This window comes from Dipodomys merriami, unplaced genomic scaffold (assembly GCF_024711535.1).
Source record: "Dipodomys merriami isolate MVZ:Mamm:240054 unplaced genomic scaffold, mDipMer1.0.p SCAF_62, whole genome shotgun sequence".
Classification (NCBI taxonomy): Eukaryota; Metazoa; Chordata; class Mammalia; order Rodentia; family Heteromyidae; genus Dipodomys; species Dipodomys merriami.
The window spans coordinates 253419-279028 of NW_027206202.1; the positions used below are offsets into that span (position 1 = coordinate 253419).

General features: G+C 46.6%; 1 protein-coding gene across 2 annotated transcripts in view; it reads left to right on the plus strand.

Moving 5' to 3' along the window:
- The window catches only part of LOC138814919 (VPS35 endosomal protein-sorting factor-like), a 55994-nt gene that overhangs the window by 28077 nt on the left and 2307 nt on the right, over positions 1–25610 (plus strand). For both annotated transcript variants that reach the window (XM_070004040.1, XM_070004041.1), the window contains exons 18-29: positions 2064–2117; positions 4284–4364; positions 5997–6059; positions 7027–7112; positions 8760–8840; positions 10118–10181; positions 12856–12954; positions 14851–14928; positions 15993–16107; positions 20848–20987; positions 23431–23596; positions 24175–24293. In XM_070004040.1, coding sequence (XP_069860141.1) covers positions 2064–2117; positions 4284–4364; positions 5997–6059; positions 7027–7112; positions 8760–8840; positions 10118–10181; positions 12856–12954; positions 14851–14928; positions 15993–16107; positions 20848–20987; positions 23431–23596; positions 24175–24293 — 1146 coding nt within the window. The remainder of the gene's footprint in view (positions 1–2063; positions 2118–4283; positions 4365–5996; positions 6060–7026; positions 7113–8759; positions 8841–10117; positions 10182–12855; positions 12955–14850; positions 14929–15992; positions 16108–20847; positions 20988–23430; positions 23597–24174; positions 24294–25610) is intronic.

The following is a 25610-nucleotide window of genomic DNA, read 5'->3' on the forward strand; positions in this document are numbered from 1 at the left end:
AATGTCCAGCCAATGGCTGCATAAGGCCTGTGAAACCACTTTGTACCTGACGAGACAGACATATGCATGTGCTTCTGGTCAGCTACCTTAGCCAGATGCCCGTGTGGATCATTTTGTGTGGCCTGTGAATGATGTTAGATATGTGCAAAAGACCTTAGCAGAGAAAAAGGGCATTCAGACTGCAAATCTAGAGAATTCTATTTTGGAAACATTGATCGAGTAGGATATTCCTAAGCTGAAGACAGCAGTTGAGGCAGTAATAAGCATATGGGAATTCCAGCCCTTGAATGGGGCCACTTCTGTTTTGTTGACCACGTGTAGGAAATCGGGGTGACAGATGATATTGTCAGTTACTGATCTGCATGTAGTGACCATATGATAGGTTGCAGGTTTGGCTTCCTGGCTTACCGTCCTCTCAGGCTACAGGCCAGCAACTGATGCCTTGAGGGCCACAGGAGCAGCTGGACAGAGCTCACTGCTCTGCCCTGTTATCCCCTGGCCAGTGGCAAGTGACTATGGAAGACTAGACAAGCATGTAGTCCTGCACTTGCTGTAACTGTAAAAAACAATGTGACAGTTTAGAAAACTAAGAGGTTCCTTACAAAATCATCCACCAAGGCATCACTTAGGAAATGGTCATTAGGCAGCAGCTCTTTAGCTTTGTTCATCTGCCCAAAGGTCAGGGCCTGTGCTCTAGCATGAGGTGCTGGTTCACAGGATGCAGAGGGTTCTCGCCACCCCAAGCAAAGCAGCAAACATGAGGAATGCATACATCACTAAGTGTAGTGTTGTCATCCCATGACCTGTGCAGGCACCTTGCTGTGAGCAGCTTTTTGTCAGTAAACCTCCTCAGGGTCGAGGACTCCTGGGGGATCCTGCACTTGGGTTTAGAGCAGCCTGCACCAGGGTGCCCTCACCTGCCTCATGAAGCTTATCTGCCTCCCATTGGGTTAGACCTAGGTGTGATCCTGGCTCATCCTGTGCCCATCAAATAGTCCTTCCCTTCTGTGCAGTGGTACAGCCAAGACCCCCATGGGGTGCCTCTAAACACATGGACCCGTTTGCTTCCTGCTCCTACCCCCCCTTTACTAAAGCTTCATTTTATACCTTAGGCCGTGTATGAGATTAAGAATGACACCCAAGTTAGAATACCATAATATGTCTGGAATTTTCTCTTTACCATCCTCAGAACTTGGTTGGCAGTGGGTAACTGCACTTAGCTGCTCTCCTCTTCTTTGCCTTCTGGCGTAAGAGTAGAGGCCACACAGCTGTGTGCCTCAGGACTGCTCTGCCTCCTCTGGGTTCCCGGCCCAAGCAACCTGGCTCATTGTCATTGTCACTCTTCACTGTTTCCTTAGGCTTTTTATACATACTGTATACATACATCACCCATACAGAACAAATGCTTTATTTTTTTTTCCTGAAGGCAGCAAGCTTAATCTTTCTCTAAACTTGCAGAAAGCACTTTTTTTTTTTTTTACTTTTTCTTTTTTTGTGCCAGGGCTTCATATTCTTGCTTGGTGGATTTCTTTTTTTTTTTTTTTTTTTTGCATTTGTCATTGAATTGTTTCGGTGTGCGCCTATCCTAGAGCTTGAATTCAGGGTCTGGGTGCTGTCCCTGAGCTTTTTTGCTCAAGGCTAGTACTCTACCACTTGAGCTACATCTCCACTTTTTTGCTGGTTATTGGAGATGGAGTCTCACAGATGTATCTGCTTGGGCTGGTCAGATCTCAGCCTCCTGATAGCTAGGATTACAAACAGCCACAAAAACATGTTTAAGTAGCCTTGACTGTTTCAGTAGCTGCCCTGTTGTTTCTTGGCTAAGGTATGGCAGGGCTTCTCCGTTGCGTGCACGGAGCTGTTCAGGTTCACATCCTGGCTTGAGGTGTATGGAATGGCCGACTGACTTGCTTTTCCTGTTAATGTTCTGCCTCCTCTGTATTGGGGCAGAACTCTGCTTCTCTTTTGTCATCGCCCAGGAACCAATTTGTCTATGGCAGACTTTGCCACAGGCTAAACCACATTGTGCTAGCTGTAAAGATACCTTTATGTTTTCTTTGCAGGACTACATTAACTGTGCTGAAGTGTGGGTGGAGTACACCTGCAAGCATTTTACGGTACGTATGACTATGGGTGGTTTTTAAAATTATATTTCTTCATGTTCCTAAATAGCAGATCAAGGTGTGCTTTGTCATGGTAAACTGAGACTATCCCATAATTTGTAAATGTTTCCTCTGTATTTAGTGTGATTGAGTGCTGATTATTGTGTACTTTAACAGGAGTGTTCATAGGACATGTCAGTTTGGGCAACCCTGCATTACACGAAATTCAGCAATGCTTAGAATCTGAAGTACATTGTGAATTTCTGTCCCAAGTATAGAAAGCAGCATTTGGCAAACAGACTAGATTTGCATGTGATTTTTTTTCCCCCTGTGTATATACGTCTTTCCCAAGGAACAGACTACAACCACACTATGGGAACCACAGGATTATCAATGAGTAGCGACTTTAGAAGTGGGTAGAAGTAGGTTCAGATACTGTTAGCAGTTGTTTATTCTAATCAGCATTAAAAATTGTAGTTTACTGGGAGAGAACATGGGAAGGGGTGACATTATCCAAAAAGAAATGTACTCATTACCTGACTTATATAACTGCAACCTTTCTGAATGTCACCTTTATAATACCAATAAAAAAGTTAAAATTTACATAGGCCAGGCACAGTAGCTCACATTTTTAATCTCAGCTACATGCGAGAGGCAGAGTTCAGAGGATTGCAGTTTTTTTTTTTTAATATAACCCCCAAGAACAAGCCATTATTTATTTTTATTTTTTTTATTTTTTTATTTTTATTTTTTTTAATCCGGTCATGGGCCTGAACTCTAGGCCTGGGCACTGTCCTTCAGCTCTTCAGCTCAAGGCTAGCGCTCTACCATTTGAGCCACAGCGCCACTTCCAGCTTTTTTTTTCTGCTTATGTGGTACTGAGGAATCGAACCCAGGGCCTCATGCATGCAAGGCAAGCACTCTACCACTGAGCCACCTTCCCAGCCCCAGAGGATTGCAGTTTTGAGGATATACTGGGGGTTGAGTGGGGAAGACTTAGCAAGACCTTATCTCAAAACACCCAAGCTGGAGATGGTGGTAATAGACCTGTAATTTCAGCTCTGTGGGTGGAAGTAGGAGTATGGATAAAAGCACAAGACCCTATCTAGAACACAACTAAACTGTGTTGGGAGCATGGCTCAAGTAGTAGAGCAATCACACACACACACACACACACACACACACACACACACACACACACACACACACACACACACACACACACACACACACACACACACACACACACACACACACACACACACACACACACACACACACACACACACACACACACACACACACACACACACACACACACACACACACACCCTAATCCCCTGTGTGATAGTATTAAGAGCTGGGCCCACAAGCAGCTGCCTAGATGCATACTGCTGACAGAATAGCGGCCAATAGCTGCTTGGCACTGTAGGTCTGATTTGTGCCAACTCTTAGTTAGCTGTCCCAGGACACCAGCGAAGTAGAGTAAAACCTGTGAGAGATGGCATAGAACTCCCTTGAATGGAATCGGTGCCTTGTGCTAAAAGCCCAGAGGTGCTTGTTGGCCCCTCACCCTGCCAGGACATAGTAAGCCAGCACGTCCTCACTAGACACAGTCAATCCCGGTCTCCATGTGGGATAGCCCAGATTCCAGAACCGTGAGAAGAAACTTCTGTTGTTCTAAGCCACCCAGCTCTTGGTATTTTGTTTTAGCATGACTGCCTTCCAAGAAACCCGCTTATACATAGTGAGATTTGAATCTCCTGATCTTCCTGTCACAAAGTACTATTTGAATGACTTGCCTTGCCAGCTATGGAACAGTAGGCTGGATCAGGACTGTAGATGGTCAGCTGGTACACGTGACAGAAGTGAGCCAGCTCTCGAGGCTGTGCTTTCCCCACAGTGGGCGCTGCTCTTGACACAGGTGGTTAGAAAGCTTCATGGCCTTCTTTGCCACCAGTCAAGAGAGCCCTGGGGCCTTGAGCACATGCAGAGTTCAGGAGTGCGTTGGAGCAGACACTGGCCATCTTTGGGGCAGGGGTCTAGACCAGGTGATTTAAATATTTGAATATGTTTCCTAGGAGATACTTGGTGTATTTTGAACACAGTGCTTTCCCCCAGGAGATAAGCAGTGATTGCTGTTAGTGTCTAAAACAGGTATGATATGTTCTCTCCACGTAGAAACGTGAGGTGAACACGGTGTTGGCTGATGTCATCAAGCACATGACCCCAGACCGAGCATTTGAGGACTCCTACCCTCAGGTAACAGCTTGTATGTCACCTGCAGCACACTGGGGGCTCTGTCTGTCCTTTGTCCTGTGGAGTTGGGTCGGGCAGACTATAAGGCCAGACCACCCTGGGTTTGAGCCATAGTGCCTCATATCCTTGCTGTGCCATGGGCTCTCAGTTACCTGAACTTGCACTTCCATTTTGTTGCTGGAAAATGTGGCTGGAGGGGGTGGGGATCTTGGCCCTCCCCTCAAAGTCATCATGGGCATTGAATGAGGTGACTTGTGAGGCACACATTGTGTGACATGTGGCAGATGTCACCAGTTAGGCGACTATGCCTTTCAGTTAACTTAATTTGGAAATGATTTAGACTTAGAGGAAAATGGAAAGAGCTCAGAGAATTCCCATTATGTTTGACCTGGGTTCACTACTTGTAAACATCTTGCTCATTTGCTTTATTTGTTCATGTGTAAAGTGTATATGTGAATGTGAGCACATGTACAGAGTTACAAGTGAGCAGTGTTACTTGAACCATTTGACATGAGTACCCCATCCATCATGCCACGCCTTTGCTTGTAAAGAACTTAATGTTCTAGGTAGGAGGACTAGCATCCCCAGTCTCTCACAGTCCTGCCCGGTGACCTAAAGACCTCCTGCTCAGCTCTGCTTCTGGAGTGAGCGCCTTTAACACCCAAAAACCTGGGGATTAATCCAAAGCAGAGCAGTGCATTTGGCAGAAACATCTCAAATGTGTATATTTGGGTAAAGAAGATACGGCAGTTCAGCTTCCAGCATCTTTGTAGGCTTGAAATTACTTGAAAATAAAAGGTTTAAGAAATGGATAAGAGCCTGGTGCTGGTGGCTCACACCTACAATCCTAGCTACTCAGGAGGCTGAGATCTGAAGATTGCAGTTCAAAGTCAGCTCAGGCAGGGAAGTCCGTGAGACTCTTCTAGCTCCAATAAATTACCCAAAAAAGCATAGTGCTGTGGCTCAAGTGATAGAGCACTCACCTTGAGCAAAAGAAGCTCAGCGATAGCATCCAGGCCAAGAGTTCAAGCCTTGGGACTGGCAAAAAGAAAAAGGAAGAAAAAAAAGAAGGGTGATGAGTGGATCCCCATGCAGCACATGCAGCTACCGGCACCTTTGGTGGAGCTCGGTGGTGAGGAGGTCGGTGTGGTTTGTGTGGTGCGTAATCCTAGCTTTACCCCACTGGTGGTCTCTCTGCAGAACTTCCCCCTGAAGTAATGAAGAAACCCCAGGGCTCTAAGGGGCTAGTGTCAGGGTCAGCCGACTGCTATCCCAACCCCACCCATTTCCCTTTCTGGTACACCAGCAGCATGGCTGCTGTGGTTGTTGTGGACTGTGGGCTCTTTATAGTGTCCCTGCCCTGAACAGCAACAATGGCTGCAGTCAGTTAATGGAGAGCCTTCTAAGGGCAGGAGTGGGCCATCTGCTTTCCTCGCCCAGCTGCTGCCCAGAGTTCCCCTGTGTAGTTGCTTCTGGACTGAAGTAGGACATTTGGGGAAGGCAGGGCCTGGCTGACCCTGCCCCTTCCTACAGCAGTCTACGCCTACCTGTTGGGAAGGAATCTCCGTTGTGAAGGAGGGCTGCCTTTTTAAATCTCCCAGTTTTATTAGAAGTGTTTTCTGCTTTGTTTTACAGCTTCAGTCAATAATCAAGAAAGTTATTGCCCATTTCCATGACTTCTCAGTTCTGTTCTCCGTGGTAAGTGATCCTTGGCTGTCTTTGCAAGTCTCTATTCTATTTCTCAGTAAGGTTTTCAACATCCCCCTGGCCATAAGAATTCCTCACCATTCCTTTTGTAAAGCATTTAAATCAATGAATTAATTCTGTCCTAACAGTCTAAGCAGCATTTGGAAAAATAACACGTCAATTGAAAAGAGAAGCGCTCTCTGCTTTCTTCATTTGCTGGGCACTAGTGACTTAGGCCTACAATTCTGGCTATTCAGGAGGCTGAGATCTGAGGATCATAGCTTAAAGCCAGCCCAGGCAGGAAAGTCCATGAGACTCGTATCTCCAACAGCAAAAAAGCCATAAGTGGAGCTGTTGTTGGTTACATAGCAGTGGGATGTGCACACCTGCTGGGTGCCATACAGCTTTCCAGTCCTGAGATTGAACTAGACACCTTCCTCCCCAATTCCCATGCACACTAGTTTCCTTTCACATAGTATACCACTTGTGGTCCTTTCTGGAATGTGGGGGTTACAGGTACTTCAGAGTTCATGCTTTGTGGATTTTACAATGTCTATATTTATATAATGAGATGTTTCATTACACTAGGGTGGACCCAAGTGTAAACACAAAATTGGTTACTGCTTTACGTGTATGTGGCCTGGAGCACTTAGGTACAGTGTCTTAATAATCATGTGTCTAAAGCCAAGTTTTGTGGTGTGAAACTTTCCAATCCTGGCATATGTTGATGCCAACACAGTTGTAGACTTTAGGGCATTTTCGAGTGAGAGTTTCAGGTGAGTGAAGCTTAACCTAAAATAGTTTAAAAGCCTGAACACTTTTACAGGTCCCTCCTACCCTGCCCTTCTCCTTTCCCCCCTTCCCTCCTTCCCTCGTTCCCTTTTTCCCTTCTTTCCTTCCTCCCTCCGTCCCTCCTTCTTTTCATTCATCTCTCCCTTCTTTGTGCCAATGGCATGTAGGCTGGCTTCTTTATTTCTAGGAAAAATTTCTGCCATTTCTGGACATGTTCCAGAAAGAAAGTGTGCGGGTAGAGGTCTGCAAGTCCATCATGGAAGCCTTTATCAAGTGAGTGTCCCTGGAAAATTTGTTACTAAATCATATTGCGCGTGTACATCTCATACCTAAGACACTATAAGGAGCCATGTGCTGGTAGCTCATACCTGTAATCCTAGCTTCTTGTGATGTAGAATTTGGGAGGATCACAGTTGGAAGACAGCCTGGGCAAAAGTTCTTGAGATTCCATCTCAACCAGTAAAAAGCGGGTATGGCAGTGCACTGCTGTCATCCCAGCTAGGCAGGAAACATAAGGGAATGTGGTTCAGGCTGGCCTGGGCAAGAAGTGGGGATTCAGGCTCAAAAGTAACTACAGCAAAAAGTGTTGGAGGCATGGCTTAAGTGGGAGTGTGCCAGCTGTGAGTGAAAGCTGAATTGAGAGCATAAGGTTCTAAGTTCAAGCCCCAGTACCGGCAGTAAATAAACCAACAAAGTGAAAACTGGGTATTGTGTAAGTCTGCCATCAGCACTACAGAGTTATTTAAAACAACTTTGCCTTCCAGTAATGAGACCAAATGGAAGGATAAAAATAGGATTCAAAGCTGGGTGCCGGTAGCGCATGCCTGTACTCTTAGCTACTCAGGAGGCTGAGATCTGAGGATTGTGGTTCAAAGCCAGCCTGAGCAGGAAAGTCCATGAGACTCTTATCTCCAGTAAACGACTAGAAAACTGGAAGTGGCACCATGGCTCCAGCGGTAGAGCACTTGCCTTGAGCTGAAGAGTGCAGGGACAGTGCCCAAGCCCAGAGTTCAAGCCCCATGACCTACCAAAAAAAAAAAAAAATTAGGATTCAAGTGGTAATATATATAAGATAAAGAAAATGAAGCAAATGTATGGTTAATAAGAGAAAAGGAAAGCAAGGGGTACTGACAGTATGTGGACCAGCAGAAAACTCTTTGTAAAAATTGCATATTGAGTTTTTAAATATATTAGACATTATTGTATAGTTAGTTTACCTGTGATTTCATGTGGGTTCTATTTAGGACAAGGTAGAATTTACAGAATGAAAATTTCTTTATGTTGGAAAATGAGGTTTGCACCAACTATGTTGTAAGCTTTTCTTATCTTTCTGTTGGGTGGAGGAGAGCCTTTTTTCTGCCAAGGGCCATTTAGATATTTATAACATCATTCTCGGGCCATGCAAAATGATCAATACAGGCAAACAGCCGAGGGTAGCTGACAAGCACATGGGATGCATATGTGTTCATTCTGTCACGTACCAGGCCTCCTTCTGCAGGCCTTCCATGGCTCCTGGGCTAGGCGTAAAAATTACTATCATTCATATGCCTAGAGAAAATGCCCCTACTTTACTCAGGTGGAGTTGTTATGGGAGTTGGCCATTTTGTTTTACTGGGAAGGACAAGCTACTGTTTGCCTGGCACGTAGCACGTTCCAGGTCAGGTGGTGGGTATTTGGGCGTTCAGCATTGAAGCAGGTTTGCCTTCTGCAGGGCCTAGCACATGTAGCTATGCGCTAGCTTTGCAGCTAGGGGGTGCTACCACGTATGTAGGAGAGCAGCTTATTCTTAAAGAAGACTGAAGAGGAAACCTAGACCTCCAGTCATTGCTGGTGAACTGAGCCACACCCAGTGTTAGCCTTCTGGTCTGCAGCTTCTAAGCCACTCGCTCATCCCTATTATCATTGTGTCCTGTTTTCCAGGCATCAGCAGGAACCCACCAAGGACCCCGTCATCCTGAATGCCTTGTTGCACATTTGCAAGACTATGCATGACTCTGTGAAGTAAGTCATGCTTTGGCTAGGGGTTCAGAACCACCTCAGGGTGTCTTAGGAAATGGCTGCCAGAAGCTTCCCCTGGGTAGTTTTCTTGACCATTAAGACTTGCTAATGAGGATATTCCAGCCCTGGAGAATCAAGTGCTGAGGGCAGCCTTCCTGAGAAAATGAGATGGCAAATGTGCCAACTAGGGATTTCTGCAGGAGAAAGGCTGGTTTCACCCAAGAGAGCTCAGTGTGTGGAATGGGAGACAGGATAATAGTGAGCTCACTCATCCAGCAAGGCAGCCTGTTCACTTTATCTCATTATTAGCCACGTCATGAAAATCCAGATGAAGCTGCTGACGCTTCCTACTCGAGGGCTCTGAGAGAGGATGAGGGCTCATGTCTGTCCACAGCCCTTCTCTTTCAGTCAGAGGCACAGTTATCACCACTTTGTAGTTCTGGTGTGGTTTTTCTTTTTGGTTGTTGTTTAATAACACATTTTTCCATTCGACTAGATTTAAGATAATTCTTGCTTATATGTGGCTATTTTGGTTTCCAAAAGAATTTTTAAGCACAACAGCTTGACTTACTGGAAAATGTTAAGAAATATCTTTTGGAACTTCAGAATCAAGAAGAAGTATTCCTGTTCTTTTTTCCTTTTTTTTCTTCTTTTTTAAATTTAGAATTAAATTCATGAATAATTACAAAAATCAAACTTGAAGCATATTATTCTCCCTGAGAGTGAGAGGTTCTTTTTTCGTGTGTGCACGCGTGTGTGTGCCAGTATTGGGACTTGAACTCAGAGCCTGAGTGCTGTCCCTTAGCATTTTGCTCAAGGTCAGCACTTACCACTTGAGCCATAGCTCCACTTACGGCTTTTTGCCAGTTAATTGGAGATAAGAGTCTCAACGGACTTTCCTACCCGGGCTAGCTTCAGATCACGATCCCAGATCTTAGCCTCCTGAATAGCTAGGATTACAGGCATGAGCCACTGGCGCCTAGCAAGATTTGTTTTAAAAATAATATAATGTCAACGTTTTGTCTAAAATGCAGGATTTGCCATTATGCCTTGCTGCCTAACTTGAGAATGGCATCTTTGAGGGTGAGAAGCCTCCATAATTTTTTTTCTCATTTTGACTACAGATTTTTTATCCAAATGCCCAGCCTGTTGGAAAGCTTTTGAAATCTAGACAACACAGACTTATTCTTACCAGTTAAACTGCTTGCCTCTTGGGTTTTTCTCTTCAGAAACACTTGTGTGTTGCCTCTGTGTTAATTATGCACAATTATTGATTCTAGCGCGCTCACTCTTGAAGACGAGAAGAGAACGCTGGCCCATCTGATTAATGGATTTATAAAAATGGTAAGTTCAGGGGTAGACGTTGTAGGGCGCCTGGAGATGTGATGTCATTGTTTACGTGTCTCCTACTGCGGTTCATTTTTACTGAGATAAGATGAAATTAGAAAACATCTTCCATTAGCTAGGACTCCCACAGGGTCAGAGAGAGCCAAGGCAAGCTGGCTTCAGGAGAGATACAAGAGGGGCTGTCACAGGAGGGGAAAAGTACTATGCATGAAACCTTGGAGCAGCTGAACTTGGGGCCTCTGTCCTGTCATCAGGACCCTCTGTTGTTGTCGTCTTTGGCTCCAGCTCCCTACTCTGCTCTCCTGGCCTCTCTCGGAGACATTCACGCTCTCCATCCTTGATTTCCCCCTCCACTCTATAGTTCAGAAAAGTCCTAAAGTTGAGTTTCTTTGTTTTAACTTGGGTTGAGGTCCCAACACACTGATTAGCCAAGAGACATGTACTGCTGGAGATGTGGACCACAGTGAGAGAGGGGTCGCTCTCTGCGGTGGCTGGTGACCATCCATGACAGTAGACACGGGTATCTAGTTCTCTGTTGGTTTCACTCCCCTTGGAGTGTGGTGGCTTTGGGTCGCTGCTGTGAGCCAATTCTTATGGGTCTGCAAATTTGCTAAGTAGCCAGGTGGCTCCAGCAGGTGTCAACTCTAGCAACGAGTGCACTGAGGGCTAAGACAACCTCACTCACTTCCTCAGGCATGTGCTGGCTGTGTGTTGGGTGTCTCTGTACAAGCTCCTCTAATCATTGGGTGGTCTATCTCAGTTGTGCTGTCTTACACAGTGTTGGCTTCTCGACCTGAGGGCATACACCTTAGCTGCAAGGCCTTCGAAGGCCAAGGCTTAGTAATTACCCAGTGAGGTAGGTGGGGTGGTGCATGACTGTAGTCCCAGCACTTGGGAGGGTGAGACAGGATGGCAAGTTTGAGGCCAGCCTGGGCTACATAGCAATACTATTTTTTTTTAAATTTTAATTAAAAAAGAAATGAGCTGGTGCTGGTGGCTCACGCCTCTAATCCTACCTACTCAGGAGGCTAAGATCTGAGGATCATGGGTTAAAGCCAACCAAGGCTTTGGAGAGTCCATGAGACTTATCCCCAATTAATCACCAGAAAACAAAGTGGAGCTGTTGCTCAAGTGGTAGAGTGCTAGCCTTGAGTGAAAAAGCTCAGGGACAGCACCCAGGCCTGAGTTCAAGCCCCATGACCAACTGAAGACAAAAAGAGAGGAAAGAAAATGAAGCTCTGCTGTATTCAACTCCATGTTGTTGGTGAAAGCAAGGTACAAGGCTAGGCTGGATAGAGGGGAGGGGGAGAGACTCCGCCTCTTGACTGGAGGAAGTCAGAGAGCCCTTGGGAAAAGACAGCAAAAGCAGGAGGGAATATTGTGGCCCTTGGAAGCATCCTAAACACCGACTGACCCCAATGTCTGGGTTCTTTTGTATGTGATGAGGCATTGCTATGTTGCTCAGGCTGGCCTTGAGCTTGTGGGCTCAAGAAATCCTCCTGCCTCAGCTTCCCTGCTAGCTGGAGCTATAGGTATGCACTGCCATATCTAGCTTGGTATGTCCTCTACTTGTACATGTGCTCATGTGCTGGTACTGGGGCTTGAACTCAAGGCCTCCCACTCTCACTTGCCTCCTTTCCCCATCATCCCCCCCCCCCCCCATCCAACTGGGGCTCTAACCACTTGAGCCATGCCTCCACTTCAAGGTTATTGCTTGTTAGCTGGAGATAGAGTCTTGGATTTGTCTTCCCAGATTGGCTTCAAACCATGATCCTCAAATCTCAGCCGCCTGAGTACTTAGGATTATAGGTGTAACTGACCAGCACTTGGCTATGTCTTCCATTTTAATGGAAATGTCTGAACCCAAACAGAATGGACCCAAAACCATGAGACCTCTTGGCTATAACCTTGAAATTGTCACTTGTTCAACACCAAGGGCTGAAGAAACTGTCCACCTGGTTCTGTCAGTTGTGTTGAAGATAGAGACATAGCCTTCCATTCCCATGTGGGAAAGGCACCTGTGGGTTTGACCAGTGCCTGTCCTGTGAGCTTTTCTATAGAGTACCCTGTCAGGGGCATTCATTCTATTACAGCTTTCTCTGGAAGTCACCATGTTACTAGGAAAAGTGTTGGAGGAAACAAGAGATCCAGTAGCTATAGTGGAAATGGTCAAGCTAAGCCTTGTTGGGCGAAAGATGAATGGAGCAGTGGAGTCTCCTGCCATCCAGCTGTTCTTATTTGCAGGAAAGAGGAGAGGGGGACTTTTATGGCAGAGAAACTTCGATCTGCATCTGTGGCTCTGACAGCTACTACTGAGCTGCCCAGATTTTGGGTCTCCATTAGGAGGCAGAAAGGTGTGGTCCAAGTTAGGGGAACCCTCAGATCAGTGGCTCCCAGGGTCCAATCTTATGTCCTGTGAAAAGTCCATGATTGACAAACAAAATTCCCTCATTTCCTTTCTATGTCTGTCCTCCTAAGCCTGGAAGCTTCTTTCTTGTGTGAGCTTCTGTTAGGTACCCTTGACTCTAGTGGTCTTACCCATTAAGCTGAGCCAGTAACATAACAAGGGGTGAAGTGCGTACAGCCTGTCTACTGAGAGAAGTGTGTGTGTATTTGTGTATGTGTGTGTTCATGTTCTTGCTAACGACACCATTCCCTGCCTTGATCCTAGGTTTCCTTTGGCCGTGATTTTGAGCAGCAGATAAGTTTCTACGTTGAGTCCAGGTCAATGTTTTGTAATCTGGAGCCTGTTCTTGTACACTTGATCCACGTAAGGTTTTCATTCTCTCCATTAACGCTTTCTGTCTATCTGCCTGCCCCCCACCACTGGTTGTCTTGTGTCTGCCACCTCGGCTCACCCCTAACTCACATGCCCAGTTTCTCATGGGTTAATAAGATCTGTGCTTTGTATTTTTTCTTTCTGCATGCCAAAGAATTAAGTGCCTTACACTGAATATGTGGTCTTTACGCCAAAAGAATTAGTAACAGTGCTGTTATGAGGTTAGGTTCAGAAAGCTTTAGTGTTAAATAAATAAATAAATAAATAAATAAATAAATAAATAAAAAGAAAGCTTTAGTGTTCATGGCCTAACAGCTTGGTAAAAGTAATACACATTGAAAAAGTAATATATATCAACTGTAAGAAAACCCTTTTTATTCCTTTTTTTATTTTCTTGTGCTGGTACTAGGGCCTGGGCCCTGTCCCTTAGCTCTTTTGCTCAAGGCTGGCTCTACCACTTGAGCCACAGCTCTACTGTTTTTTTTTTGGTCATGGGGCTTGAACTCTGGGCCTGGGTGCTGTCCCTCAGCTCTTCAGCTCCAGGCTAGTGCTCTACCACTTGAGCCACAGTGCCACATCTGGTTTTTTGATGTTTTTTTTTTTTTTTTTTTTTATTAAAGATAAGAGTCTCACGGACTTTTCCTGCCCAGGCTGGCTTTGAACCGCCATCCTCAGATCTCAGATTCCTGAGTAGCTAGGATTACAGGTGTGAGCCACCAGCACCCAACTTACTCCATTCTTAAGCATAATTACTTGCTAATGAAGTGTGTACACTTGGTGGGCACTGTATTATTGCCCAACCTTGGAAGCAGATCACACACTGATGGCTTATTTCTTTTTTTTTTTTTTTTTTGGGTCCAGTCGTGGGGCCTGAACTCAGGGCCTGGGCGCTCTCCCTCAGCTCTTCAGCTCAAGGCTAGCACTCTACCACTTGAGCCACAGCGCCACTTCTGGCTTTTTTCTTTTTGCTTATGTGGTGCTGAGGAATTGAACCCAGGGCCTCATGCATGCAAGGCAAGCGCTCTACCACTGAGCCACCTTCCCAGCCCCCTGATGGCTTATTTCTATTTCACATTCATTGCCTTTGCATAGTTCACTTTTTGCATGACCCTGTTCTGGAGATGCACGATGCAGTAGCAAGGGACCAAAAGAGGCCAGGGTGCATGGGGGTGAGCTGTCACAGCTAGAAGTCACCTTAGTACAACTAAAACTATCTGTAAAATGGGGGTAGGTAACAAGTACCAAGCTGGAGGGCTAGACGAATCAAAAGAAGCCAGGTGCCGGTGGCTCACGCCCATAATCCTAGCTACTCAGGAAGCTGAGATCTGAGGATCATGGTTCAAAGCCAGCCTGGGCAGGAAAATCCATGAGACTTATCTCCAATAAACTACTCAGAAAACCGGAAGTGGTGCTGTGGCTCAAGTGGTAGAGCGCTGGCCTTGAGCTGAAGAGCTCAGGGACAGTACCTAGGCCCAGAGTTCAAGCCCCATGACCTGACCAAAAAAAAAAAAAAATCAAATGAGCTAGTGAATATAGCTAAAATAACATTGCTAAATCGTATACCCTTAGACTTGGAAGCTTCTCTTAAGCTTAGAACGTTGGATTTGTGGAAGTGCCTCAAGTGAACCCTGAATGCTCATTAAACCAGAAAACAGTCATTTGTAGTGCTGATGGGTGGCCCAGCTCACTGAGGGGCTGCTTTTTGTTCTACCCTCTGGCACGTGTGTGCAAGACAAGATCTTGTGTGGGCCTGTTGACCTCTTTGGTATTTTGGGGTCTGTTGCTAACCAGCCTTATTTGGTTGATGCATGTGTACTTCGGGTCCTGCCCATTCTGTGATCAGCTCTCATTTCATGACCATTTCTGTTTTATTTCTTAACAAATCAGAGTGTGAACCGCTTGGCAATGGAAACGAGGAAAGTAATGAAGGGAAATCATTCCAGAAAGACAGCTGCCTTTGTCCGGGTGCGTGCAAAAGATAAGGATGCTCCTCCTGAGGGTTGCTTGTTTGCAGATTGCTAACTTGCTGTTTCGAGAGGAGGAAAGTGTATGTCACATTAGGGTGCTTTATGGCTTTGTCCTGATTTTTCAGATTAAAATTTCCCTAGTTATCTGTGGGTAGATCAGTTTTTGTGTTATTTAAAAAAAAAAAGTGATCAAAGGCACCTCAATTTTCATACAGATAGAGCCTCTCCAGTTCCCAGATCCAGTCCAAAATCTGATGTGTGCACCAGCCTGATACCACAAATGGAAAACTCTACACTGTAGAACTTAGTCTCCTGCTCAGAGTTATTAAAAAGACTGTGTAAAATTCTTGGCACTTTCATAAAGTGCATATGAAACAAAAATGAATTTTGTGTTTAGACTGGGGTCCCATTCTAAGACATCTCTTTATGTACGCAGATATTCCAGTATCCAAGATCTGAAACACTTCTGGTCTCAAGCAGCATTTCAGATAAACTGGATGTGTTTTGAGGAGGTGGTTGAGAAATGGATTTGCATTTTCATAAGCCACTTGAATCTAACTGTTTTGGTGGTATTGGGGTTTGAACTAATGGCCTCACACTATAAGCTGGCTCTCTACCACTTGAGCCATGCTTCCAGCCCTTTTTTTGCTTTAGTTTTTTAGGTAAGGTCATGCTTTTTTACCCTGGGCTGGCTTGGGACCTCTGTGCTCCTACCTCTGCCTCCTGCAAAGCTGGGATTATAGGCATGTACCACTATATCCAACTCTCCCATTTGTTTGGATATGTTTTTAGTTCTTTAAGGAATTGGCTTTAAGTGTTGCTTCTGCATTTGCCAACATTAGGTGTTGTCCTGTAGCGATGGGTGAAGAATTACTTTGCCTGTACCACACTCCCCTACCCACCTTCCCAAAGATTTTTGGACAGATGAGAGGCAGAATGGAAAAAATAGAGTAATTCGAGAGAAAAAGTAGGATTAAGTGTTTTTACTTGGAAGCATGTACAGGGTGAGCACGGGAATACCGAGCATCTCTGTGACTTGCTGACCACATGATTCCTTCCCAGGCCTGTGTTGCCTACTGCTTCATCACCATCCCCTCCCTGGGTGGCATCTTCACACGCCTCAATCTCTACCTGCATTCTGGTCAGGTTGCCTTGGCCAACCAGTGCCTCTCCCAAGGTAAGCCATGGTTCTCTGTGGAGAAGGACTCAGCTATGTATGTGTGCATGTGGGTGTGCATGTGCATGTACAGAGAGGTATTTTGAAAAAAGGGAAGAGAGATTCTGTCAAGGAAGAAAGAAGCCAGATGTGGCTGGGTGCTGGTGACTCATGCTTGTAATCAGGAGGCTGAAATCTGAGATCAAAGTTCAAAGCCAGCCCAGGCAGGAAACACACACACACCCAAAAAAATCTGGAAGTAGAGCCATGGCTCAAGTGGAAGACCTTTAGCCAAGGGTAAAAACCAAGCTCCGGGACAGCACCCAGGCTCTGAGTTCAAGCCCCAGGACCGGCACCAAAAAAAAAAAAAAAAAGATGTGTTGCACACTTATATTCCCAGGTTTACTTGGGAGGCAGTGGCAGGCTGATCTTGAGTTAAGAGGGCAGTCTGGGCAAGGGAGTGAGAGACTCCTAGTCAGATACAAAATACAAAAAGACTGGGGGGCATAGATCAAGTAGTAGAGTGCTTGCCTAGCGTGTGAGAGACCCTGGGTTCAATCCTAACACTACAGAAAAAAGGGAGGAAGAAGAAAGACAAAAGTGGTGAGTGAATACAGAGGAAGCACATTTAGAGACAGGTCATGGTGCCTGCAGAGTTTCCTGTGCAGGTAGCCCCGGTGGAGTTGGACTGCTTGGCCACTACAGAGTCATATGTGTGTCTCAGGTCTATGTGTGTGAGACCCAAGAGACCCCCATGGGGAACCTGATGTGTGCATAATGGATGCCCAGCTTTCTGTTCTGGATGAGACAAACAGTGTGGGAGCTTAAGAGGCAGGCCCAGACTGCCAGTGGGATGAGTGAGGGGGGAAGGAGACAGCCACGTGGTGTGTGGTATGCACAGTAGTGGGCTGTGGTGTCTGGGTTCCTCTCTGGTCCTGCCTGTGACCATAGTTTCAACCACTCACACACTGGGCGTGTATAGTACAGGCTGTCACGATGTGTGTATAACTGTTGGAGTCCTGTAGCCCCACGTGAGATGGATGGGCGTCTTCAGTGGTGGTCTTGCTGCGACCCCACCTTTTGAGTTATACTGGGGTTAGCTTCACCCTTCCCACCATTGTCTTGATGGATCCTCTGTCTTCCCGTCTGGCTCACCCTTGCTTTAAGTTACTGCTGGGAGGGGAATGTGGTTGCCCTTCACATTTAAAAATGTATCTGATGAATTTTACTCCAGTCTAAGTGCTGTGGTGCAAAACCCTAAAAGCCTATTGTTCTGAGAGCCACACGCAGCAGTTGTTGGCCAAATAAATAATGCATTCAATTATTAAGAATGGCTAAATATAAATGAAATGAGGCTGTGGAAACGGCTGCTTCTGTCCACGTCCCAGCATCCTGTTTCAGCTGGCTATGGAGCATCCATCGTCCTTCCCCAGTTCAGTTCCTGCCTTCACTGTATCTTCTTCATTGTGGCTTTGCCTGGCCGGGCCCAGCCTAAGAAATAAACTCTTGAACCCCAGATGGCCAATAGGGGTGCTGACGGAGGATCAGTGCAGGAAGCCAGTCCCCAGTCCTGGCCGTTTGTGCAGCTGTTGCTGCACATATACCCATCTGCTGGCATGTGCTGAGCTGTGCATGCCCACCACTCCAGAGCTCTTAGGGAAGTGAAGGATATATAGATCAGTTGTTGGTTCCAATGCTTCTACCTAGAAGTACCTGTTTGTCTTCCTTTAGCATTAGATAATGTCCTGTCCTCAGTCTAGGGAGCTTTGTGGAAGATGATTATAGGACCCAGCAGGAGCAGATTCTTTTGCCCTTTATTTTAACTTTCAGTTATTTATCTTCAGTTTCTAATCTCAAGAGGGAGGGTCCTGTCAGCCTTCATATCCTCAGGGTCTGAATTTGAGGATCCAGCTGATAGCAGATGGAAAATAGGGGAAAACTGTGTAGTGATCACAGCAGGTTTTTCAAGATAGTAAAGCATTGATAGGTCATTCCAAGATGGCTTATGTGTGGTGGTGTGCCTGGCTGTGGCAAGTACTCACCATTCATGTAAGGGACTGTAGGGTCTTGAGTCTGACATTGCATTTCATTCATATTTCTTACCTACTTTTTTGTTGTTGTTTTGGTATACTGGAGTTTGAACTCAGGCCTTTGCCCATCATGGACAGGTTGCCCTACCACTTGAGCCATGCCTCCAGCCATTTCACATGATGGTTTCTATTCCATTGATATTTCACTCCAAACTTGACTTACACAGAGATAGAAAATGTACAAGACAAGAAAAGGCGTTTTGCAGTGGAGTTTGTAGACCTTAAGACAGTGGATTACTCTTTGAGGCAGAACTGAGCTTTAATGGAGTTTGTTGATGGGATCAGGGGATCTGCACCTCCTGAAATGCTTGTTTCTAGACATCCCTGGTGAGGGATAGCCGTGCAGCCAAGTTGTCTAGTATTGATGATGGACTAAGTCTGGCAGCAAATAGCCTTTGAGGTCATTTTGCTCTTGAAGCTGACTATAATGTGGTGGAGATTTCCATTAGCACTGAGCTAATGCATTATGGAAAGGCAGTGCGCCTTGGAAGGTGGGCTGCTTTTCATTCCTTTACCATGTCTCATGACTCATGTTCTGTGCATGTCCCATGTCACCAAGACCAGGGGCAGGAGAATGTCCTGTAGGCCAGAGTTCCACCTGAATTTCCTACCATGTCTGGATGCAGTGGGGGAGAGCGTCGCATGCTCTTCACAGGAGAGGCAGTTGGGATACAGTTTCAAGTTTTAATGACTTACATTATAAAGTTAGGAATGCTTATTTGAAAGTGTTGCAAGAATACAGAAATAGAGGATTTTGGACAAGTAAAACGTCCTCTGGTGACATGCTCCTATCTTCCCCATCCCCTTCTTCCAGAAATGTGTTAACAGATTGGACATTTTTCATTTTCTTCTGTATATCCATTAAAGAATATTCATCATTCTTCTATTCCTGTCTCTCCCTCCCATCTGTCTGTATTCTCGTGTTTACACACCATCTCTGCCCCCTCAGGAGGGAGAGGAGGCCAAGTTTCCTACAGTGTTTTTTCTGAGCTTTTTTGGCTTCTTGGTAAATCTTGGGGGCTCCCCCGTCCCCATGTCAGTACATGTCAGTACTCCACCCAGTCTTTGTAATGTCTTTTAGCATTGTTTCTCTTTTGGACATGTTATAAATTCCTTCTCCCTACATCCTCCCCTATTTCCCCCCAAAAATGTTCCTTGTGTTGGAAAAACATGTGGACTCTTTCCAAAGTTTTGCTCTTGTACACAATGAGCAAACGTACATTTTAATTCTGAGTGTTGGGAAGCTTTCCAACAATTGTCTGATTTGCTGATGGCTTAGTGGCTTAGAATGGGAAAGCTTGTTGCTCAGACAAGAGACTTGGTTCAAAGTATTGCACAGAAAGGCTCTGTGGGTGGATGGCCCCAGCGAGGCCACTGACCCTCAAGAGCCTGTGGTAACCCAAAGAAGCCCAGGATGGAGCACAGAGTGAAACCTTTTAAAGCCTTAGAAGAGGCTTTAAAGCTGTCATTTCAGTCAAGTGGGAGGCATAAATAGTAGGGTTATGGTTAGGCTGGTGTGCGGAAAAAAATGTGAGACCATGTTAAAAAACTAAGCCAAAAAAGGGCTCAAGTACCTAAACACCACCAACACACAAACACACACACCTCTTCCCTTTCATCCCCCAGTCAGAAATCTCTAAAGTCGCTTGTGCATGCATGCTCATTCCTTTCATTTATTTTATTTTTTGTTGGTTTATTTTCTGTTGGTTGTGGGGCTTGAACTTGGGGCCTGGGCACTCACTGTCCCTGAGCTTTTTCACTCAAGGCTAGTGTCACTTCCATCATGCTTATTCCTTAGACTCTTCAGTAGTTGGATTTCTTTTCGTTCTCCCCCCAACCCCCCCCCTTTTTTTTTTTGGTACTACTAGGGTTTTACTTCAAGACCTTGCACTTGTTAGATAGGTACTCTACCACTTGAACCATACCACCAGCCATTTTTGCTTTTGTTATTTTTCAGATAGGGTCTTGCACTTTCTACCTGGGCCTGCCTAGAGGCCAAGATCCTCCTACTGGTGCCTCTCAGTAGCTGAGATGACAGGCTTGTACCACTACATCTAGTTAGTTAAAATGTTCTTGCCAATCTTTTACATGGGCTGGTCACAAACTCCAATTGTTCTGGGATCTCTACTTTGCAAATAGCTGAGTGTATCCTACTGTGCCTAGTCCGTGGTTCCCCTGTACCTCCAGACAGGTCTTCTCTGCCTGGCCTGAAACTCTCAGTACTTCTACTTTAACCCTTCTAACTGCTGGAATTACAGGGGTGCCCCACCACACCCAGTTCCATGTGTGTTTCTTTAGTAAACATTTTAACTAGAAAGGGCATGTACTAGAAAAGATTCAGGCCCATCCACGGGGTGTTGAGTCCTTCCTTACCCCATACTTGTGAAGGGGTTGACACAGCTTCCCTCCATCTGGGGCGATGGGAGTTCACTGAACCAACTCAGGCTGAGGCCAGTGTCTCCTGTATGGTATGGAAGCTGAACTGAGATTCTCTGGGCTGGCTTCTGAGATCAGCAGCTTCCTGTTCTCCAACAATCTTCCAGATCTCCTTGTGGTTTCTAGAACCCTCTGCTCAGCCCATCTTGGGTCTGAGTGGGACCCTGAGCCAGTGAAGAAGGAGCAGCCCACCTTGCATCTGCAGTGCTCATCTCAGCTTGTCTTCTCCCTGCAGCTGATGCTTTCTTCAAAGCGGCTATCAGCCTCGTGCCAGAAGTTCCCAAGATGATAAATATCGACGGGAAGATGCGGCCTTCTGAAGCCTTCCTTCTGGAATTCCTCTGCAATTTCTTCTCCACTTTGCTAATTGTGCCGGTATGTTTCCTGAAGGCCCAAGATATGGGGCCCCAAAGTGCAGTACACTCTGTCTGCTACCTACGTAGGTTTGGCTTTCCTGAAGATGTGGCTGGCCACCTGTAATCCTAGTTATTCAGGAAGCTGAAATCCGAGGATCAAGGTTCAAAGCAGGCAGGAAAGTCTGTGAGACTCTGATTAATCCCCAGTTATAAGACTAGAAGTATATAGCCATCCTTAAACAGAAAAAGTGAAGGGACAGTGCCCAAGCCCTGACTTCAAACCCCAGTACCTAAACCGGGCACTGGTGGTTTACGCATGTAATCCTAGCTACTCAGGAGGCTGAGATCTGAGAATCCGGGTTCAGTGCCAGCCTGGGCAGAAAAGTCCATGAGACTCTTTATCTCCAATAAAACAGCAGAAAACTGGAAGTGGTGCTGTGGCTCAAGTGGTAGAGTGCTTGCCTTGAGCTGAAGAACGCAGGGGCAGCGCCCAGGCCCAGAGTTCAAGCCCCAGGACCGATACACACACAACCACACAAAAAAACCCAAACCAGTACCTGCCCACACAAAAGAGAATTTGGAGTTGCCTAATGAAAACGGTTTTGTGCCATGCCTGGGGTGCTAGGGATCTGGAGTGCACCTGGGTAGGAGTTAGCTCGACAGCTGCAGTCAAGTTCCATTAGCCGGGCAGCCTGAGTGACAAACCTGTGTTTCTCACAGTTCAAGTCTGGGTGTTCCAGAGTAGGGTGCCAGCCAGCCTTCAGGGTCATTGGTCTTCTGAGGCCCTGTGGCCTCTTGAGTTGGGCCATGAGTGTGCCTCAGCTCCCATGGATACAAGTCCCATTCTGGGGTGAGGAAATGTTCTAAAGTTGATGGTGATGACTGCCCTGCTCCGTGCGTAATGTGCATGTCCACAGTGGACCAGGTTGCTGTCAGCCTACCCTTGGCGGCCAGTGACCATGCATGCTTCATTTATACTGAGTACTCTGTTCCCCTGCATGGATGCTTACCCAGCTAGCTACACGCCCAGTGCCAATGGAGAGAGCCAGGGTCTGAGTCAGATCTGCAGTCAGGAAGTCAGGAAGGTTGCCAGGTTGGCCAATCATGGGGTCTCTTGGTACCAGCAGTTTAACTTTGTGCCACTCACCTCTCTGGCTCATCTCCCATCTGTGAAATGGGATTTCTAATAAGACCATCAACAGTAGGTACTCTAAATCTTGGCCCTTGTTTTTGGCAGTACTGAGGTTTGAACTCAGGGCCTTCTACTTACTAAGGCAGACACTGTACACTTGAGCCATGCCCCAACCCTTCTTTTCTCTTTTTTGCTTTACATTTCTGACTGGGGCCTCACATGTATGCCCAGGCCCACCCAGACCATGATTCTACTTATGTGGTGTGATAACAAGTGAATGCCGATATGCCCAACTTTGAGATAGTATCAATTTTTTTTGTCTGGGCTAGCGTCAAGCTGTGATCTTCCTGATCTCCACCTTCTGATGAGGATTACAGGTGTGAGCCATTGTGCGCAGACTCAAGTTGTTATTTGATGGTCAGGTCGTGTATCCTACTGAGACCTGAGCGATGTGGCTGGCGTGAGCTCTGGCTGGATGAGGAGGAATGCCGGGGGAGCTGGGGATTGGTTTGCATTTGCATAGACCTTGAAGCTGAATTGAAGCTGCTCACTTTTTTATGGTGTGGCCCTTTTTCTAGCATCTTGAAACGACGGAAACACAATGGTTTTCCCTAAACCTGTGTGGGAATCTCCCTCTCTGAGGTGATGGGGGGCAGTTCTGCAGTTGCTAACTCTCCTGGGTTGTTTTTATAGCCTGAGCACCAGGCTTCTGCTGTCCCGACCACTGGGAGACCCAGTCTTGCTTGTGGCTGGCGCTGGGGATGACCCTTTCTTACCAGGCAGTCACTTTAGAAACAGGCCAGAATCTGACAGGGAGCTTTTTTGGGTTTTTTTGCAAATGTTTTCTTGTGATTAGTGATTACATAATTTCACACATTTCGCAGTATTGTGGGATAGTGATGCTTAGTTACAAACACATTCTAACCTTCATGAGGCAAATTGTCTATCGTGGTCTATAAGGTTTATGAGTTCTGTGGGCTTTGACTATATAGTTATTTCTTCCACATTGGGTGATATGTACATTCCTTTCCTTTTGCATAGTGTCAGCTGTTCCCTCTATCCCACTCATTCTCCCTCCCTCCCATCGCTGCCATTGAGTTGCTTGGTTCGTTTTGATCAATGTCCAGGGCAAGGGAGCTGCTTTTTCATTCCTTGACCCCCGTAGGGAGTGGGGTTTCCCCTTTTCCTCAGTTGCTTCTCTGCTTGTGACAGGCCTGGCCTGGCCTGGCCTTGGGAGGAAACCCTGCCTTCTCTCCCCAGTGGGTAAAAGGAGACTTGTTTCTCTTGCCTCCTATTTTGGTTGATCTCTCCTATTTTGGTTCTCCACCAGGATCATCCGGAACACGGGGTCCTGTTTCTTGTTCGGGAGCTTCTCAATGTGATCCAGGACTACACATGGGAGGATACGAGTGATGACAGGATCCGCATCTACACCAGTGTTCTCCATCTGCTGTCCGCCATGAGCCAGGAGACCTACCTGTACCACATCGACAGAGGTACGCAGTGCCTCCCACAAGACTAAGGAGCCTTCTCCCTTCCTCCTCCCCGGGGTTTAGAGGGAAAACCCCGGAAAAGGCCTAGAGATTTAGGTGTTGTAGCACCTGACTTCACTGTGACCATTAAATGATCTTGGAGGTCCACTAATGGGTCAAACTATGGAATGATCTGGAACAATAGCAGGAAAGCTTCAATCCTGGCCTATTCCTAACCCCATCCCAGGCAGGCTTTGGAATCTGGCTTTTGGGTTTAGATTTTAACTTGGGCTGCCTCTGGCTTCAGTTTCCCCACCCCTAGAAGGGAATTGGTTATATTACCTTGTTTTTCACGCCACAGGCAGCACTCAGCCCTGTCCCTGGTAACTGCTGTGGTGGCCATAGTGATCACTGGCCAGGACCCCCAAGCGTGGGACAGCAGGGGAACAACTTCCACACCACAGGCCTCTGGCTCAGACTGGCCTATAGGCCAGATGAGTCCCAAAGCCAGTTCTGTTTCCTTCCACCGGCTGACCCATGGACACAGCGTCTCCTCGGCACCTCAGCCACAGTCTATCTCATAGTCTCCTTTGTTCCATCAGTGGACTCCAACGACAGCCTCTACGGGGGAGACTCCAAGTTCCTGGCTGAGAACAACAAGCTGTGTGAGGTGGTGATGGCCCAGATCCTGGAGCACCTGAAGACCCTGGCCAAAGACGAGGTGGGGCCTCTGGCATGTGCTCCCAGTGGGGCACTGCTCCACTATGGAAGGGAAGCGATTCTGCAAGGGCAGGGGGCTATTTGAGGCCAGTACTCCTTCCTTCTCACCCCAGTCTCTGGAAACCACACTCCTCTCAACTCCTAGGACAGCAACGCTTGTTAAGAATGTTCTGTCAAACAAAACCAAGCTGGATGTGGTGGCACATACCTGTAATGCTCCAGTACTTGAGACCAGGGCGAGATTGTGGGTCTGCAGCCAGCCTGCACTATGTAGTGAAATTGTGTCTCAGTAAAATCACATCTGCCCTCACAGCTGCTCTGCTTGCACAGCTCAAGTGGTCACCCTGGCCTCCTCCCTGTGGCAGACTCCCGAGGCACTTGGTGGCAGTCACAGTGTGGTGTGGACTCTCGAGTGGAAGCTCCTTGGGAGCTGGGGTGGGCTGTCTTTGAGTCATGACGTCAGTGCCACAGTAGGACCTTTTCAAAAAAGCTATCCAGCCTATAAATAGCCGTGCTGGCCACACTCAAGCACCCTTCTGAAGGGCAGGAGCCATGTTCGGTTCCCGCTGAACAATGGAAACCAAGGCAAGCAAGTTTAGCCAGAACAGTAGAAATAGTAACTTGGGGCCTCATGCTGGGCAGGTGCTCTACCACACCTACCCCTTGTAGTTTTTCAAGATAGAGTGCTAGGCTTTTTTTTTTTTTTTTTTTTTGTCAGTCATGGGGCTTGAACTCTGGGTCTGGGCAGTTCTTCAGCTTTTCAGCTCAAGATGAGCACTCTACTACAGCTCCACTTCTGGTTTTCTGAGTGGTTTATTGGCGATAAGAGTCTCATGGATTTTCCTGCCCAGGCTGGCTTTGAACCATGATCCTCAGATATCAGCCTCCTGAGTAGCTAGGATTATAGGCATGAGCCACCGACACCTGGCTGGGTGTTAGGCTTTTTGCCCAAGCTGGCCTTGAACCACAGTCCTTCCTACCTCTTCCTGAATAGCCAGGATTCAAGAGTGCACCACCACTTCTAGCACTTTTGGCTTCCCGGTGTGCACTAGGACCTTCAGCAAGGGCCTTTCGCTGATCTGTCCAAGCACAGGAGCAGTGTCTGTTCCAGCCAGCGTAGGACCCAGCGCTTCACTCAAGTAGCTTCACTGAATTCTGACTAGAGCCATTCACAGGCTGGAGTGCAGGACTCACGCTCACGTGCAGGCTAGGTTCCATGATCATCCGCTGGGACTCAATTGTCCCATCTCCATGTGGCAGATGATTTTGTGATTTCTGTGTACAGCTAGTAACTCCCCACCTCCCTTCCCATGATTGC